This window comes from Macaca fascicularis, chromosome 11, assembly GCF_037993035.2.
Source record: "Macaca fascicularis isolate 582-1 chromosome 11, T2T-MFA8v1.1".
NCBI lineage: Eukaryota > Metazoa > Chordata > Mammalia > Primates > Cercopithecidae > Macaca > Macaca fascicularis.
Window position 1 is genome coordinate 23,996,625 of NC_088385.1, and position 19,200 is coordinate 24,015,824.

The window sequence follows — 19,200 nt, forward strand, 5'->3', positions numbered from 1 at the left end:
AAAAGAGCTATGCCCCTGAGTAACAGTTTGTCTGGCAGCCATTACTCTTAAGCACCATTTACTGGATTACAGCTCAATTTAAAACATCTATATTTATATAGATAAACATAGATAACATAGATAAACATCTATACAAATATATATACACACATATATATGTTTATATATATATGCACACATATGTGTATGTGTGTGTATATACATATATATATATATATATATAAAATTTGAGACTGTATCTCGCTCTGTTACCCAGGCTGGAGTGCAGAGAAGTAATTATAGCTCACTGTAGCCTCAAGCTCCTTGGCTCAAGTCATTCTCCCACAGCCTTCTAAGTAGCTGGGACTACAGGCACACACCACTACACTTAGCTAATATTTGTTATTTTCTGTAGAGACAGGGTTTTCCATGTTGCCCAGGCTGATCTCAAACTTCTGGCCTCAAGTGATCCTCCCACCTTAGCCTCACAAAGTGCTGGAATTACAGGCTTGGGCCACTGTGCCTGGCTTCAAACATAGTTTGCCAGTATACATTGTGTACGAAACTGAGAGCAAGAATCTACCTACAAATAAAAATATTGTACAGAGTCTTATCCCAGAAATTAACCCAAATGACCATACTGAACTTGCACCACAGTTAAACGAACACCAGCCACTCAAGATTAAAAGGAATCAACAAGAAATCTGGCAATTCAAAAGGTAAGAATGTACCTTAAACTTAAAATGGGTGCATTTGAGCTCTCCAGCGATGGTTCTTAACCACATTGAAATGACTAAAATGACAGACAGACAATTCGGAATCTGGATAGGAAGAAAGCTCATTGAGATTCAGGAAAGTGTTGAAACACAATTTAAGGAATTCAGTAATTCCAGTAGAATGAACCAAAAGGTGAAAGACAAAATAGCCATTAAACAAATACTACTACTGGAATTTAAAAAAAAAAAAAAACTACATGAATTTTATAATACATTCAGACCTTTAGCAGCAGAAGAACATACCAAAGAGAGAAAAGAATCTCAGAGCTTGAAAACCAGTTTTTATAATCAACTCCATCAGACAAAAATAAAGAAAAAAAACCTTAAAAATGAAGAAAACTTCTAGGAATTTGGTTTCTTTCGGTAAAGAAACCAAACCTATGATTCTTTGGAATTCCTGAGAGAGAAAAAGAGAGAGTAAGTAACTTGTAAAACATATTTGCAGATATGGTCCATGAAAATATTCTCAATCTTACTAGAGAGATTGACATGCAAATTCATAAATTACAGAGAACCCCTTTGAGATGCTATAAAGATGGCAATCCCCAAGGCATCTACTCATTAGATTCACCAAGGTCCATATGAAAGAAACAAATATTTTAAGATTTTTTGGGGGGCAACTAGAGAGATGGATCAAGTCACTGTCAAGGGGAACCCCATCAGTCTTGCAGAATGCCTTTGAGCAAAAGCCATACAAGCCAGAAGAGATTGGGGGCCTATTTTCAGCACGCTTAAAGAAAAGAAATTTCAACCAATGAATTCATATCCCACCAAATTAATTTTATAAATGAAAGAGAACTAAAATCCTTCTCAGACAAGCAAACATTGAGGAAATTTCTTATCACTAGGCCAGCCTTATAACAGGTCTCTAGAAGAGTGCTAAACATGGAAACAAAAGATTAATACCTGCCACGACAAAAACACACTTAAATACATAGCCCAGACACATAAAGCGACTACACAACCAAGTCTATGAAACAACCAGCTAACAACATGATGCCATGATCAAAATCTCACATATAAATAATAACCCTGAATGTAAACAGGCTAACTGCCCCAATTAAAAGACACTGAGTGACAAGTTTCATAAGAAGACAAAACTTAGCCTTCTGTTATCTTTTAAAAGACACATTTTACATGTATAATACCCACAGGATCAAAGTAAAGGGACGGAAAGAAATCTATCCATGCAAACAGGAAACAGAACAGGGCAGTAATCACTATTCTTACATCAGATAAAACAGACATTAAACCAAAAACAGTTAAGAAGGATAAAGAAGGGTATTACATAAGGATAAAGTGTTCAATTTAACGAGAAGACTTAACTATTCTAAATATATATGCAGTCAAAAGTGGAGGATCCAGATTGACAAAAAAATTTCTTAGAGACCTAAGGAAACTAAAAACAGACGGCCGTACCATAATAGTGGAAGATTTCAGCAACTCGCTGACAGTGTTAGGTATCGAAGCAGAAAATTAAAATGTAAATTTTGGACTTAAACTCAACTCTCAAACAATTGGATCCAAAAACATCCTACAGAATACTCCACCCGACACTAACAGAATATACTTTCTTCTCATCTGCATATAGATTGTATTCTAAGATCAATCACATGCTCAGTCATAAAGAAAGTCTCAATACATTCAAAAAATTAAAAGTTTTTTGAGCACATTCTTCAACAAAAGTGCAATAAAAATAGAAATCAATACCAAAAAGAGTTCTTAAAGCCACCCAAAACATGGTAATTCAACAACTTTTCCTGAATAATTCTTGATTTAAGAATTAAATTAAAAGAGTTTTTTGAAATTAAATGAAAGAGAGACATACCTCACCAAAATCTTTGGGATCTATCTAAAGTAGTGTTAAGAGGAAGTTTACCATGCTAAAGGCCTTCATCAAGAAGGCGGAGAGATTTCAGATTAACAATTTAATCTTGCACTTACACTAACCAGAAAAAAAAAGGACATCCCCCAAGCACACTGAAAATAAATAAATAAAATCGGAGAAGAACTGAATGAAATTGTGATGCAAAATGTAGACAAAAGATAAATAAAACCATGAGTTTGTTATTCGAAAGAATATAAAAAGTTTAGACTGTTAACTAGATTAACAAATAAAAAAAGGAGATCTAATTAAGCACAATCAGAAATGACAAAGATCACATTACAACAGCTCCCAAAGAAATGTATTATGAATGCCTCTGTGCACACAGATTAGAAAATCTAGAGGAAATAGAGTCATTCTTGGAAACAACCTCCGAAGATTAAATCAGAAAAAAAGTGAAAACCTGAACAGAATGATAACAAGTTATCAAATTGAATTAGTAGTAAAAAACCTACTGACCAAAAAAAGCCCTGGACCAGATGGATTCTCAGCCAAATTCTACTAATTCTAATTTTATTTTATTCTAACATAAAAGTTCATTTTTTTTAAAGTTAAACTTTAAATTTAAGGACAGAAACACATATATACCTCATATTATGTCATCCGCAGTCAAGAGAAGTGAAAACAAATATGAAGATGTACTATTAAGGCATAACTTTATAAAATTGACTGTAGTACATACTTTGCTGCTATAATAATTTCATAGCACCTCCTGTAATTGTAGTAATAAGGCTGTGTTGAAAGCACCTGCTTAAAACACCATGTGACACTAATTATCTCCACATGAACAGTTCCTCTCTCCAGTAAATTGTGGATTGCAGCAAAATCTGATTGCTTGTGATTCTTATGTATTTTTATACTGTTTAGTGCAATACTGTAAAGTTGGAATAACACCATTGGAGCCATATGAATTGTCACTAGTGATGCTGAAACTGCTCCTAAGAAACTGAGAAAGTCACGACATTACAAGAAAAGTTGAATTGCTTGATATATAATGCAGATTGAGGTCTTCAGCTGCCCATTGTTTCAATACAAATGAATCCAGCATAAGGATCATTGTAAAAAACAAAAAAAGGAAAAAGAAAAAAGGAAATTCATGATGGCATTGCTGAGGCTATGCCAGCAGGCACAAAAGCTTGCACTTTTAGTAATATACCATCGTATCTCATATTGAAAATGACATTGTTATGTGGCTGCAAACTTTTATAAGAAAGGCATAACCATAGACTTTAATGTGACTTGAGAAAAAAATGAAGTTATTATGTGACCATTTAAAGCAAAGGATGGTGAGGGATCTAAAGCCGGAGAAACTAATGCAAGCAAAGGATGGTTTGATAATTTTAGAAAAAGATTTGGGTTTAAAATTTTTCAGAATAACAGAAGAAGCAGCTTCTGCCAAATGAGAGAAAGTGAACAAGTTTTCAGATTCCACTAAGAACATCATTGAGAAAGGATATCTGCATGAGCAGGGTTTTAATGCAGATGAAACTGGGGGAAAAAAGCCACAAAGGACATTTATTAATAAAGAAGAGAAGTGAGCACTAGGATTTAAGGCAGGAAGGGATAGATTAAGTCTACTACTCTGTGCAAATGAGGTCAGGCTTATCATCAAAACTGTTCTTATCTACAAAGTTGATAACTCCCAAACCTTGAAGGGAAAAAGTAAAAATCAACTACTAGTCTTCTGGTCATACAAAAAGAAGGCCTGAACAATTAGAATTTTCCCGTATTGCTTCCATCAATGCCTTGTTCCAGAAGATAGGAAGTAGCTTGACAGTAAGGGACTGCCTTCACAGTTCTTTTCATATTAGTCAATGCCCCTGGTCACCTAGAACCCCATAAGTTCAACACCAAAGGCATTATAGTGATCTATTTCTTCCACCACAATGTCTCTAATTCAGCCTCTAGATCATGGAGTCATAAGAAATTGCAAAGGATCATTACAGATGATACTCTATGGAAAGGATTGTCAGTGCTATCAAAGAAAATCCTGATAGGCAGAACATCATAAAAGACTCGAAGAATTGCACCACTTAAGATGCTATTGTTGTTGTAGGGGAAAAAAAAAGTGAAAGTCATTAAGTGCAAAACAATACATTTCTACCAGAGAAAATTTTGCTCAGATGTTGCGCATAAATTCGAAGGATTAACATGGCCAATCAAGAAAATTATGAAAGAGATTGTAGATATGGAATAAAAGGTGAGGAGTAAAAATTTCAAGATACAGGTATTGGAGAAATTCAAAAGCTAATTCGTACTTCATCAGAGAAATTAACAGATGACTTGATGGAGATGAGTGCCTGAGAACTAGCGTCAGATGATGGAGATGGAGACACAGAAGAAGCAGTGCCAGAAACAAATTGTTATTAGGCTATCTAACAGAAGGATTCTGACAATTCAAGACTGTTTTTGGCTTCTTTTACAACCGGGACTCTTCTCTATTGTGGGCACTGAAACTAAAGCATATGTTGGAAGAAGGATTAGTTCCATTTAGAAAAATTTTTAGAGAAATGACAAAACCACAAAGTCAAATAGAAATTATGATGTATTTCTGAAATAGTTGCTGAATGTACTTGCCTCTTTTGCCTTCCGTTCTACCTCCTCCACCTCTTCCACCTCTGTTAACTTAGTGAAAGCAAGACCAGTGCCTCCCATTCCTTCTCCTCCTCAGCCTACTCAATGTGAAGAGATGAGAAAGATCTTATCATGTTCCACCTCAACTTAATGAATAGTAAATATGTTTTATTTCCCTGTGATTTTCTTAATAATATTTTTTCTCTACTTACTTTATAGTAAGAATACTATGTACAATACGTATAACATACAAAACATGTGTTAATCAACTGTTTATGTAAGGATTCTGATCAACAATAGCTGATATGATTTGGATCTGTGTTCCTGCCAACGTCATGTAGAATTGTAATCCCCAATGATGGAGGCGGGACCTGGTGGGAGGTGATTGGGTGATAAAGGTGATTTTTCATGAATAGTTTAACACCATCCCCCTTGATGTTGATCTCATGATACCGAGTGAATTCTCATGAGATTTATTTGCTCAAAAGTGTGTAGCAACTCCCTGCTCTCATCTTCCTGTAGAGACTGCAGAACTCCATAACTGAAACTTTATACCTATTGACAACTCCCTGCTTCCCCTTCCCCTTAATCACTGACAATCACCATTCTACTCTTTGCTTCTATGAGCATTAATGTTTTATGTTTCCTCAAATGAATATAATCATGCAGTATAGGTCCTTCTGTAACTGGTTCATTTTGCCTAATGTCCTCAAAGTTCATCCAAGTTATCACATATTACAGAATACTCTTCTTTTTAAAGACTGAATAATATTCCATTGTGTGTGTATACAATATTTTCTTTATCCATATATCCCTCAGCAGACATGAGGTTGTTTTTACAGCTAGCTATTATGAATAGTGCTGCAATGGACATGCAAATGCAAATGTCTCTTCAAGATAATGATTTCAATTCTTTCATGTATGTACCCAAACATGGGATTGCTGCGTCATATGAGAGTTCTGTATTTAATTTTTGAGGAATCTTTATAATACCTTGTATACTGGCTGTACCTTTTTGTATTCTACCAGCAGTGTACAGTGTTCAAATATCTCCACATTCTTGCAAACACTTTCCTTTCTTTCTCAAATGGTAGCCATTCTACAGGTGTAAGGTGTAGGAGAAGAGTGGATTTGTGCCTTTGATTTGCATTTCCCTGATAAGTGATGTTGAAAATCTTTGTATTGAGCTGTTATTCATTTGTATGTCTTCTTTGGAGAAATTTCTATTCAGGTATGTAGCCTAATTGTGTTTTCAAATTTACTTTTTTTTTTTTTTTCAGTCAGAGTCTCACTCTGTCACCCAGGCTGGAGTGCAGTTGTGTGATCTTGGCTCACTGCAATCTCTGCCTCCTGGGTTCCAGTGATTCTCCAGCCTCAGCCTCCAGAGTATCTGGGATTACGGGTGCCTCCACCACACCTGGCTAATTTTTGTATTTTCAGTAGAGATGGGGTTTCACCATGTTGGCCAGGCTGATCTCAAACTCCTGACCTCAGGTGATCCAATTTGTCTTGGCCTCCCAAAGTGCTGGGATTACAGGCATCAGCCACCGAGTGACATATATAAAATTGTATTTTTATCATGTACACTCCAATGTTTTGAAATAAATATATACATGGAATAAATTTAGCTAATTAACAAATGCATTATCTTACATACTTACTTTTGTAGTGGAAACACTTAACATCTACTCTCTCAGCATATTTCAAAAATACAACATATGGTGGTTAAGAATAGTCACGCTGCTTCACAATGAATCTCTGTAATGTATTCCTCCTACCTAATTGTAATTATATATGCTTTGACCAATATCTCCTCTTGTGGGAGATCTGTCAGAGTGGTGGAAGAAGCTATAGGGAAAGAGCAGACCTTTTGAAAGGTCAGAAAGCTCTGCAAAGCTTCATGGGAGAATAAACTGATGACAGCTGTTCTCTTACCCTGAGGCAGAGGGCGAGAAATAGGTACAAGGAAGTATAGACGAATTTATCTAAATAGCCTTGTTTACCCATGTTGTCCAGAAACTGACCTTTGACCATCATGCACATGACTGTTCCCTGTAAGGGGGAACAATAACGTTAATTGCCCACAGATTAACATTATTGGCTCCAGGTTTTCGGCATTGTGTCTATACTAAATAAAAGGGAGCAGCACCAGCTTATTGGGACTGCTGCTCACTCTTCCGCAGTCCCCTAGCCACTCTTTCACTGCATACCTGTGTCTGAGTACTCCTTTCATCCATTGGTAGGCCAGGGTCTGCAGGACGGACCCGACATCCTCAACTCCACTCTTCTCCCAACCACCTGGCTTCTGGTAGCCACCATTCTACTCACTAATAATTAATTAATTTTTATTTCAATAGCTTTTGGGGTAGATGTTGGTTTTCATTACAAGGGTGAATTCTATAATGATGAATTTTGATATTTTAGTGCACCCATACCTGAGTAATGTACATTGTATCCAATATGTAGCTTTTTATCCCTCAGTTCCCTCCCATCTTTCCCCTTCTGAGCCTCCTAAATCCGTCACATCAATCTGTATATCTTTGTATCCTCATGGCTTAGCTCTCAATGATAAGTGAGAACATACAGTATTTGGTTTTCCATTCCTGAGTTACTTCACTTAGAATAATGTCCTCCAGTTCCATCCAAGTTGCTGCAAAATTTTTAATCAAGTTATTATATTTTTGCTATTGAGTTGTAGGATTTCCTCATATGCTTTATAAATTAACCTGTTTTCATATATATATGATTTATAATATTTTATTTTATTCTGCATGTTTCTTTTTTACCCCATTTATTGTCTCTGTTCTGTTCCATTGGTCTATATTTCTGTTTTTATGCTGGTAACATATTGTATTAATTACTATAGTTTTAAAATACATTTTGTAATTAGGAAATGTGAGGCAGCTTTATTCTTTCTCAATGCTTTTTTGGCTATTTGATGTCCTTCTTGGTTCCATATGTATTTTAGAATTGTTTGTTATATTTTTGTAAAAATACTGTTGGGCTTTTGATAGGTATTGTATTGAATCTTTACATATATTTGGGTAGTATGGACATTTAATATTAATAAGTCCTTCAATTAATTAACTCAGAATGTCTCCCCAATTATTTATGATTTTAATTTCTTTCCTCAGTGTCTTGAAGTATCTTATGCACAAGTCTTTCACCTTCTTAAATTTATTTTTGTGTTTTATTCTTTATGATTTTAGTGTAAATGGAATTGCTTTCCTGATGTCTTTTCAAATAGTACTTGGTTAATGCACAGAAATATAAGTAATATAATGATTTTGTATCCTGCAACTTTACAGAATGTGTTTATTCAATTCTAACAAGTGTCTGTGTGTGTGTGTGTGTGTGTGTGTGTGTGTGTGTGTGTGTGTGTGTGTGTGATCTTTAGGGTTTTCTGTATACAAAATCATGCCATCTGCAAGTAGAGGCAATTTTACTTCTTTCTTTCAAGTTTGAATACCTTTTATTTCTTTTTCTTGCTTAGTTGCTCTGGCATAAAATGGCAGGACTATGTTGAATAGAAGTGATGAGAATGGCCATTTTCCTTCGTTCCTGAAAGCTTTCAGTTTTTCACTCTTGAATTTAATGCTTGCTGTGGGCTTTTAAAATATGCATTTCATTTTGTTGAGGCAATTTTTTATCTATTCCTAGCTCATTGAAAGTTTTTATCACAAAACATTGTTGGATTTTATCAAATGCTATTTAACGTCTGCATATATGATCATGTAGATTTTGTCCTTTATTTTGTTAATGTGTTATGTTACACTTGGTGATATTTGTTAAACTTAGCATTTCAGGTATAAATCCCCCTTGAATGTAGTGTCCTTTTTATATGCTATTAAATTTGGTTTACTAGTATTGTTTTAGGATTTTTTCCTCTGTCTTCATCAGAGATATTGGTTTGTAGTTTTCTTTTGGTGTCTTTGTCTGGCTTTGGTATGAGAATAATGCTGGCCTCATAAAATTAGTTTGAAGACGTTCTCTTCACTTTAATTTTTGGCAAGAGATTAGAATGGATTGCCATTAATATTTTCTTTAGCTATTTAGTAACACGCACCAGTAAAGCTATCTGCTCCTAAGTTTTTTTTTGTTGAGAGGTATTTGATTATTAATTCAATATTTTTATTAGTTGTAAATCTCTTTATATTTTCTATATTTTCTGTGTTTTATGTCTCCAGGAATTTATTTTTTCTTTCTTATCTAATTTTTGATGTGTAATTTCTCATAGCAGTCTCTTATGATTGTTTTATTTTTCTAGCATCAATTGAATGTCTCCACATTCAGCTCTTGTTTTGTTTGAGTCTTTTCTCTTTTGCTTAGTCTAAAGTTTGTCAATTTTGCTTATCTTTCAAAAAGATCAACACTTAGTTGTGTTGATATAATTTTTTTCCCTATTCTTTATTTATTTCTTCTCTAATCTTTTTTCTTCTGCTGCTAACTTTGGCCTTAGTTTGTTTTTCTTTTTATAATTTTGTGAGGTGTAAAATAGGTTGTTTATCTGAGATAATTCTTTACTTTTTACTAGCATAATTATGTGATATTTATCAGTGTGTATTAAGAGCAAACAATGCCAGATGCTGCTAGTGACCATAAATTAGAGAAATAACCTCTGTTTTTTGAATATGGAAATAAAATTTACCCTACAAATGTAGATATTTATTACTAAACACTTCCCTCTTACTACTGTTCTTGCTGCATCTCATATTTTAGAATGTTTTGTTTTTGATTCTCTTTGTATCTAAATATTTTCTAATTTCCCTTTTGATTTCTTTGACAATTTAATTATTGAAAAGTTTGTTAATATCCATATTTTTACAATTTTCTACTTTTCTCTTTGATACTAATTTCTAGTTTTATTCCATTGTAGTTAGAAAAAAAATTGGTATGATTTTAATTTTAAATTTATCAAGACCTGTTGCATGATGTAACATGTGATCTATCTTAGAAAATGTTCCATTTCTGTTTGAAAAGAGTATACATTCTGTTTTTATTGAGTGAAGTATTCTCTATGTGTCTGTTATGTTCAATTGGTCTATAATGTTGTTGAAGTCCTCTGTTTCCTCATTGATATTCTCTCTGGTTATTCTATTTATAATTGAAAGTGAGATATTATGACATCAGCCTACTATGGAGGGCTCACTGTAATACACTATTTTATATAAGAGACTTGAGCATCCTTGAATTTTGGTATCCATAGGGAGTCCTAGAACCATTGCTCACAGATACCAAGAGATGATTGTATTGTATTTCTCTATATTTCTCTTTTCAGTTCTGTCTATGTTTGCTTTATAGCTTTTGGGTTTTTGAGATTGAGTGAATATATTGGGTTGTATATTCCCGGTGAATTCACTTAAAAATCATTCTATGATGTCTTTTTGCAACTTGAGACAGTTTTTTACTTAAACTCTTTTTCTTTCTTTGACAAATAGGTTGCAAATTTTCCAAACTTTTATGCTCTGCTTCCCCTTTAAATATAACTTTCTACTTTAGGTCATGTCTTTGCTCTCATATCTGAGCATTGCAAGTTGGAAGCAACCAACTTATATCCTTAATGCTTTACTGCTTAGAAATTTCTTCCATCAGGCCGGGCGCGGTGGCTCAAGCCTGTAATCCCAGCACTTTGGGAGGCCGAGACGGGCGGATCACTAGGTCAGGAGATCGAGACCATCCTGGCTAACACGGTGAAACCCCGTCTCTATTAAGAAATACAAAAAAAACTAGCCGGGCGAGGTGGCGGGCGCCTGTAGTCCCAGCTACTCGGGAGGCTGAGGCCGGAGAATGGCGTGAACCCGGGAGGCGGAGCTTGCAGTGAGCTGAGATCCGGCCACTGCACTCCAGCCTGGGTGACAGAGAGAGACTCCGTCTCAAAAAAAAAAAAAAAAAAAAAAAAGAAATTTCTTCCATCAGATATTCTAAGTCATCACTCTTTAGTTCAAACTTCCACAGATCCCCTAGGGTATGAACACAATGCAGCCAAGTACTTTGCTAAGGCATAAGAAGAGTGACTTTTGCTCCAGCTCCCAATAACTGTCATTTCCATTTGAGACCTTGTCAGCATGAACTTCATTGTCCATGTCACGATCTGCATTTTGGTCATAATCATTTATCCAGTTTCCAAGAAGTTTCAAACTTTCCCTCCTCTTCTTATCTTCTTCTGAGTCCTCCAAACTCTTGTAAGCTCTGCTCATTACCTAGTTCCAAAGTCAATTCCACATTTTCAGGTATCCTTATAGCAATGTCCCACTTCTTGGTAACAATTTTCTGTGTTAGGCCATTCTGGCATTCTTATACAAGAATACGTGAGACTGGGTAATTTCTCAAGTAAAGAGGTTTAATTGGCTCATGATTCTGCAAGCTGTACAAGCATGGCACTGGCATTCTCTCAGCTTCTGAGGAGACCTCAAGGAGCTTTTACTCTTGGCAGAAGTTAAAGCAGGAGCAGACACATCACATGTTGAGAGAAAGAGCAAGAGGGAGGCGAGGTGCCACACACTTTTTAAGCAATCAGATCTTCTGAGAACTCATTCACTATTGCAAGGACAGCACCAAGCAATGAAGGATCAACCCCCATGACCCAAACACCTCCCACCAGGCCCTACCTCCAACATTGGATATTACATTTCGGCATGAGATTTGAACAGAACAAATACCCAAACCATATCAGCCTCCAAGTCTTCACGAACTGGTATTATATAGGAGAAAACTTTCATCGTTCAACCCAGGCAGAGCTTCTGTTGGCCTCTCAAATTTTGATTCTTGTTTAAACTGCTATCTTTTTGTTAGGAACTTCCAGAATCTAGAGTATGTAGGGTCTCATGAGCACTTTTAGACAGTGGACAGAGAAGCCTGTCACTTGGTCAACTCCCAGAAAATTTTGATTATTTCACATGCTATACAATTTTTTGCCTTCCCAAGGAGAATTTGAAAACTGAAGTGTTTTCTTTATTTTTTGTTCGTTTGCTTGTTAGTTTGTTTGTTTCCTTTTGTTTTTTACCTCCTCACTCTGCATAGAACTGGGAGCAGGGAGGATCTGTGGCAAGTGCTCATTTGCTAATTTAAGCCACCATTTTTGCATTCTTTGTAGCCCATTGGAAGCAAGCATATGCCTAGCCCCAAGATAGGCAAGACAATGACCAGCTGCTGGAGTTGGACACAGAAAAGATGAAATGTTAGGTGTGTGGTCGAAATATTTTCCTCCCCATAGAGAAGCTGGAGTTAAGTTTTTGTTTTTAAGTTTTTTTAACTTGGTCACTCTGCCCTAAGCTATGGGCCAGGAGCTATGGAAATGCTTACATACTAGTTCAAGCTGCCATCTTTGTTTTCTGTAGCCTCCAAAGGTCTGGTATGTGCTGGGTCCTGTCAACACTTCAAGATAGGTGATATAGAAGACAGTCGCAAAGGTAGTACCTGAAAAGTTACAATTTTGGATGTTCAGTCCCACTCTGTCTCTCCGCAGGGATAAGCTGGAGATGCGGTTTTCTTATATTCAATCTCTGTTGAGCCAGGGAAAAGAGCTATTGCAAGTGTTCGCATACACTTTCAAATTTCTAGTTCTTCTTGAAGGCATGGTATTATAATGAGGAGAGGAACAGCAAAAAGGTGTCTCCAATCTTCTTAAAAGTGTCAATGTAGCTAATATTGCACATTCCTGGGGTACAATGGCCTGTCAACTAGTTTCTGGATTTTTCACTAATGGAATTGATCTGCATATTATTGTTGAATCAGTATGTTCATGAAAGAAAAAAGGGTCCAGTCCTTCCTATTATGCTATCTTGCTGATAACTCAGATAGGCTTTCTTATTACTTAGATTGTTTACTTTATACTTGTTAAAAGAATGCATTTACCCTTGAGATATAGCATTTACAGAGTACTCTTATTCATGATTTAAAGAAAAATACGATTGAAATAAAATGGTTAAACTATCCTTAACATTTAGAGTCTTAACTCTTCAGGGTTGCTTTTAAACTCATATTTTCTTATCCTCTGTGCTGTCAAGAGAGTTGGAAATACTTATTTCAGGCATGGTGGGAAGCCCCTGTATTGGCTCAGTGGATTTCTTGCAAACTGCTTACATTTCATTGCTGACCCTTTCTTGATTTTATTAGCTTATGCCAATAGACATTTTCAGATAACAATGAGATGTCATAGTTCTTCCACAGGTAGTTATTAAATGGTCTGCAAGCTTAAATGTCCAGTGATAGAAATTGTCCAGTCATGTAATCAGAAAAGCCATCAGTGCACACAAGCTCAGGCAATGACAACAATATCATGACTGATTCCTAGACAGTATCAGTTGCATTATGTCATCAAATGTTAGACTGATCCTAGTCTCAGAGATGACAAAAAATTAAAATAAAAAAAATCATGTCTTGGAATTGAGGAAATTTAGTTTACTTTCTTCATACCATTACTTCCCTGAACCTATTGTATTTCAAAATGATTTTTTGACTGGCTTCTTTAATTATTTATTCTAGGCACTGTCAGGATAACTCCTAATGATTCTCGTTGGGTTGGAGCTTGGTGGCTTAATTTCCTTGTGTCTGGACTATTCTCCATTATTTCTTCCATACCATTCTTTTTCTTGCCCCAAACTCCAAATAAACCACAAAAAGAAAGAAAAGCTTCATTATCTTTGCCTGTGTTGGAAACAAATGATGGAAAGAGTCAAACAGCTAATTTGACCAGTCGAGGAAAAAAAATTACCAAAAATGTGACTGGTAAGTATTTTACATTCATTGTCAATTTGGAGTTGTTAATCTCAATGAAAAGGAAGAATGAGTATTCCAAAATAATAAAGCATACCCAACTCATCTGGAGTTGGCCTTCTTTTGCACTAAATTTAGATAAATTATTTTTCTAAAACTACTATTAAAGTTAACATATATATCTTGAGCACATAACAAGTGGAAGAGAATTAGGTTTGGGCTTTTTAGCAGGGAGAAACCAACCAAAGTTCACAAACATCCATTTTTTTATGAGCCAAGTACTATATATTAATTTTAATATTATATGGTCTAAACTGGGAAAGTTCAAAGAATTATAATATTTCATTTCTTCATTTATTCAACAAATGGTACCAGGAACTGTACTATGCCCTGGTAATAAAACATTACCTCTATTTTTCAAGAACCTAGTGGGCGATACTGAGAAATATATAGACAATAGCAATATAGTGCTTTAAGTAACATGGTGAAATTAAACTTAACTATTCTCAGGAGAAGGAAGTCAGGAGAAGTTTCTCCCTAGGTAATTAGAGTAATATTTCTTTTGGTAATTATCTATCTATCTATCTTATCTAAATATTCAAAATAAAGTGGAACCTAGGGTTGTAGTTAAGATAATTAAAGTTAGTAATGTAAATTGGGATGCATCAGCATTTGATAGTGCCTCCTCATTTGAATATAAGCCCTGGGACTAATGGAGAACCATTAAGTCAATAAACAAAGAGAATGACTTGGCAGCAGTCAGAGCAAGATATGTGAATCAGTGAGGTGTTGACTCAGTTTAATGCCACTTAAGTTGTTTATTGATCCACTTATTAATGATATATAGTAGATCATGACCATACAGAAGTTTACACTGGATGACATCGAATTTCTCATCCTCAAAAATGGAATGATTGTATGAATGTATATACTCCATTTCTGTTGAAGAAAGGCCACAACTGACTTATGATACTTACAAATCAGGGACGGTTCTTCATGACTGGGGAGACCTGTGGAGAGAAATGTGGCACTTTTGCCTAAGAATTTTAAATGTTTTTTATTCCTACTCTACATTTTCTTACCTCTCCTTTTTTTCTCTTCTGTGTCTTTTCTCTAACTCCCTTTTCTCCTTATTTTAAGCGGATGCAACTCTTTTGTAGCTGACATTAGATGGATGTCTTAGTTCTGACCATATCTAATGAAAATCTTTAGAGATTTAAATAGAGAAAAATATTTCAAAGCCCGTGTTCATCCATCTCTCAGTAACCATATCTTGGCTGTGTCTTGATAAACTCTGATACTTCCTACTGTTTTTCTAAGTAGTTCCTTCTACTTTTAACTCCTATTACAGCTAGTTGACCTGGTGATCACAGCTCCAAATGACATAATTTCTACCATGAACAGAAGTTAGAAGCTTGTTACCACAGCTGTTTGTAGGGATAGGTGGTTGTATTATTACTATTGTAACACTACTTGGGACACAACATTATCTCCTGGCTGTTTTCCTTGTATCTTAAGACAGAGGGTTAATGATATTGCCAAATTTACTGAGAAAGTATGTTATGGTAGAAAAGCTGTATACTAGAGAAACAAGAGGTCTGAGTCCTCATACTAAATTAATCTTTAAGAATTTTGAACCTCAATGTTCTTATTTCTGTGAGTTTTAGATTATGCTGTCTTTACATTTCCATTTAATAGTTATATTTTTAATATAATATATAATTAAGTACTAAAAAATAAGAAGCATCATATGTCTTTTTCACTTTTTTGTTTGTTTCTTTTTGGTTTTGTTTGTTTGTTTGAGATGGAGTCTTGCTCTGTTGCCTAGGCTAGAGTGTAGTGTCACCATCTCAGCTCACTGCAACCTTTGCCTCTCGAGTTCAAGCGATTCTCCTGCCTCAGCCTACCGAGTAGCTGAGATTACAGGTGTGTACCATCATGATGGCTAAAATTTGTATTTTTAGTAGAGACGGGGTTTCATCATGTTGGCCAGGCTGGTCTCGAACTCCTGGCCCCAGGTGATATATCCGCCTCGGCCTCCCAAAGTGCTAGGATTACAGGAGTGAGCCACTGTGCCTGGCCTTCACTTTTGTTTTTTGAACAATTAGCATATTGTCTTGTACCCAGTTGAAAACCTAACATTTGTTGAATGAATGAATAAGTGAATTAATATGTTTGCAATAGTATTGTAAAGTACCCAGGATAACCAAATATTAAGTGAAGAAAGCAAGTTACAAAGCAGCAGTTATGTACGACCCTATTTGAGGGTAAAATAAACTCATAAATATTAATATTCGTATGGAAAATTTTGAAAGGATACATTTAAAAACTGTGAACAGCCTGTGGTATTGCAGGCTATACTCACTCTTTGCATTGTGTGTTTATAGAATTTTAAATCTTACATGACTTACGTTCACAAGTTTTAGGTATAAATATATGTCTAAGTTACATTCAAATATTTTCTTTATTTTTACAATTTTATAGGTTTTTTCCGGTCTTTTAAAAGCATCCTTACTAATCCCCTGTATGTTGTATTTGTGCTTTTGACGCTGTTACAAATAAGCAGCTATATTGGTGGTTTTACTTATGTCTTCAAATATGTAGAGCAAGAGTATGGTCAGCCTTCATCTAAGACTAACGTCTTATTGGGTAAGACATATTTTTTACTTGTGTGCTTAATAAGTGAAATACTACTAAGTACTGTATTCCAAGTGACATTTTATTGTAAAAGTGACTTTGTATTTTAGTAATACAAAATAACTATAATTTTCTTGTATTCTTTCTCAAATGCTATTAAACATATGAAACTTGTGATGTCATTATTGCTCTGCATTTGAAGTTGTATCTTATTTTAGATGAGTTCCTGAAGAAAATGTTGCAAATAAATGGAAAATTTAGAGGTAATATCTGTATAATTGGAACTTATAATTTAGTGCTGAGATCCTGAGACAAACCCTTTTGTAATTATAATCATTATAATTCTATAATTTATGGACTTTGAAATCAAGACTCAGTTACTTACAAAAATATGACACTGATAGTTCCAGAGTATCAATTTAAATACATCAAAATATGCATAATTCAAAACAAATATCATATTTTACAGAGTATTTTTTGCTACAATATCTATTTTCAATGGCATATTTAGATGTGCTTATTAAGGAAAGTTTCCTTGTATTATTCTTCCCACAACTCTAGTATTGTAGACACATTATAGAAATTCAATAAATATATGATGAATTAAACAACTTATCATGTGGTATGTAACTAGGTCATAAGTAAACAAGAAAACGAATGTACTGAAGCAGGAGACCAAGCTTCCAGATAATCTCTTTACTGATCTCTTTGTAGATCTTAAAATCTAAAGATAGTGTTTTGACTCCCAGTAACCTAGCCTGAGCTTTTTCCTAGAGAAGACTTCATCTTCAATAACTCTTACTAGACAATGATATGGAAAAGTTACAGGAGGGATTAAACATTGTTAATCCTGTGTGTAGACCTATTTGTCAATTCAGGTTCTATATGTTTTTTAATAAATGACAAAGATATATTAATTATTCTATTGTTAAGCTCTGGGCAGATTTAGTGTGAATTATTGAGGGTTAGAACTCTATGTGAGAGAGGTAAAAGGCTTTAGATGAATTTCCATAAGCAGAAAGATGGTGTTTTGTTGTTGTTGATTTCCAGAAAAACAAAATTGCCTCATAGAAATTATCTGCTCCAACAAACAAATATCCTTAGCCACTGCCTTTTGCTATTGAGGGAACCAAACTGTCATCATTGGCAGGAACAAATTACATGGATCTCCTACCACCATCCTGCTCTGTCATTCTTCTTTTTAAAAAGTAATAAGATTGGCATTCTACTATAAAGACACATACACACATATGTTTATTGCAGCACTATTTACAATAGCAAAGACTTGGAACCAACCCAAATGACCACCAATGATAGACTGGATAAAAAAAATGTGGCACATATACACCATGGAATACTATGCAGCCATAAAAAATAAAGAGTTTATGTCCTTTGCGGGGCATGGGTGAAGCTGGAAACCATCATTCTCAGCAAACTAACACAGGAACAGAAAACCAAACACTGCATGTTCTCACTCACAAGTGGGAGTTGAACAATGAGAACACATGGACACAGGGAGGGAAACATCACACACCGGGCCTGTTGGGGGGTAGGGGGCAAGGGGAGGAAGAGCATTAGAACAAATACCTAATGCATCCAGGGGTTAAAACCTAGATGACAGGTTGATAGGTGCGGCAAACCTCAATGGCACATGTATGTGTATGTAACAAACATGCACGTCCTGCACATGTATCCCAGAACTTAAAGTGAAATTTTAAAAAGAAGTAATAATATTGAATAAATTTGATTGACATACACTGTGTTTCATCTATAAAGACATATCAGAAAACCTATATATGTTTACAACTTTTTTTCTTTTTTTTTCTAGGAATTGTAACCCTACCTATTTTTGCAAGTGGAATGTTTTTAGGAGGATATATCATTAAAAAATTCAAATTGAACCCAATTGGAATTGCCAAATTCTCATTTTTTACTGCTGTCATGTCATTGTTCTTTTACCTATTATATTTTTTCATACTCTGTGAAAATAAATCAGTTGCCGGCCTAACCATGACCTATGATGGGTTTGTATATATCACTATATCAATTGCATAGTACGTTAACCATCTAATTAAGAATCTCTGTATAAGTAATACAAGGCAGAAAACAATTTTAACTAAACTTTCTTTAAGTTAAGAGAAATTTCAATTTAAAATTTTTTAAAATATCTGTTTCTTAAGACCTCAAACACATTCTTTTATTCATCCATTAAAAAGAAGCAACATAGGTTGTAATAATAACTATTATTTATGTGGTACTTACAGTTAGTAGAGAGTACTTTTATCCTTATTTTATGAATGGGAAAAGTAAGGCTTAGGGAAATACATGGATTACACAGCTAGCATTGTTAAGATTCTAATTCAAATTTGGGGTTTTTTTAAGTCTAAAACTCTTAGTCTTAACCACCACTGTAATCTTGGATGGATCACAAGATTCACATAAATGGCATTATCCAAAAGTGACTAAACAACTTTTATCTACAGTTCATATTGATGTTTAACAACTGCCTTTACAAAAGAACACTTTTAATGTTGTACCAAATTTTCTTTTTTGCAAGCTAATATTGCTTTTTCTGATATTATCTACATTGGAAGTGGCATTAAGAAATATTCTATATATAATTGCATATTAGAC

General features: G+C 34.8%; 1 protein-coding gene across 4 annotated transcripts in view; it reads left to right on the plus strand.

Moving 5' to 3' along the window:
- The window catches only part of SLCO1B1 (solute carrier organic anion transporter family member 1B1), a 120,741-nt gene that overhangs the window by 72,803 nt on the left and 28,738 nt on the right, over nucleotides 1–19,200 (plus strand). For all 4 annotated transcript variants that reach the window (XM_074006354.1, XM_074006353.1, XM_045364830.3 and 1 more), the window contains 3 exons: nucleotides 13,699–13,941; nucleotides 16,414–16,578; nucleotides 18,395–18,590. In XM_074006354.1, the coding sequence (XP_073862455.1) occupies nucleotides 13,699–13,941; nucleotides 16,414–16,578; nucleotides 18,395–18,590 (604 nt within the window). The remainder of the gene's footprint in view (nucleotides 1–13,698; nucleotides 13,942–16,413; nucleotides 16,579–18,394; nucleotides 18,591–19,200) is intronic.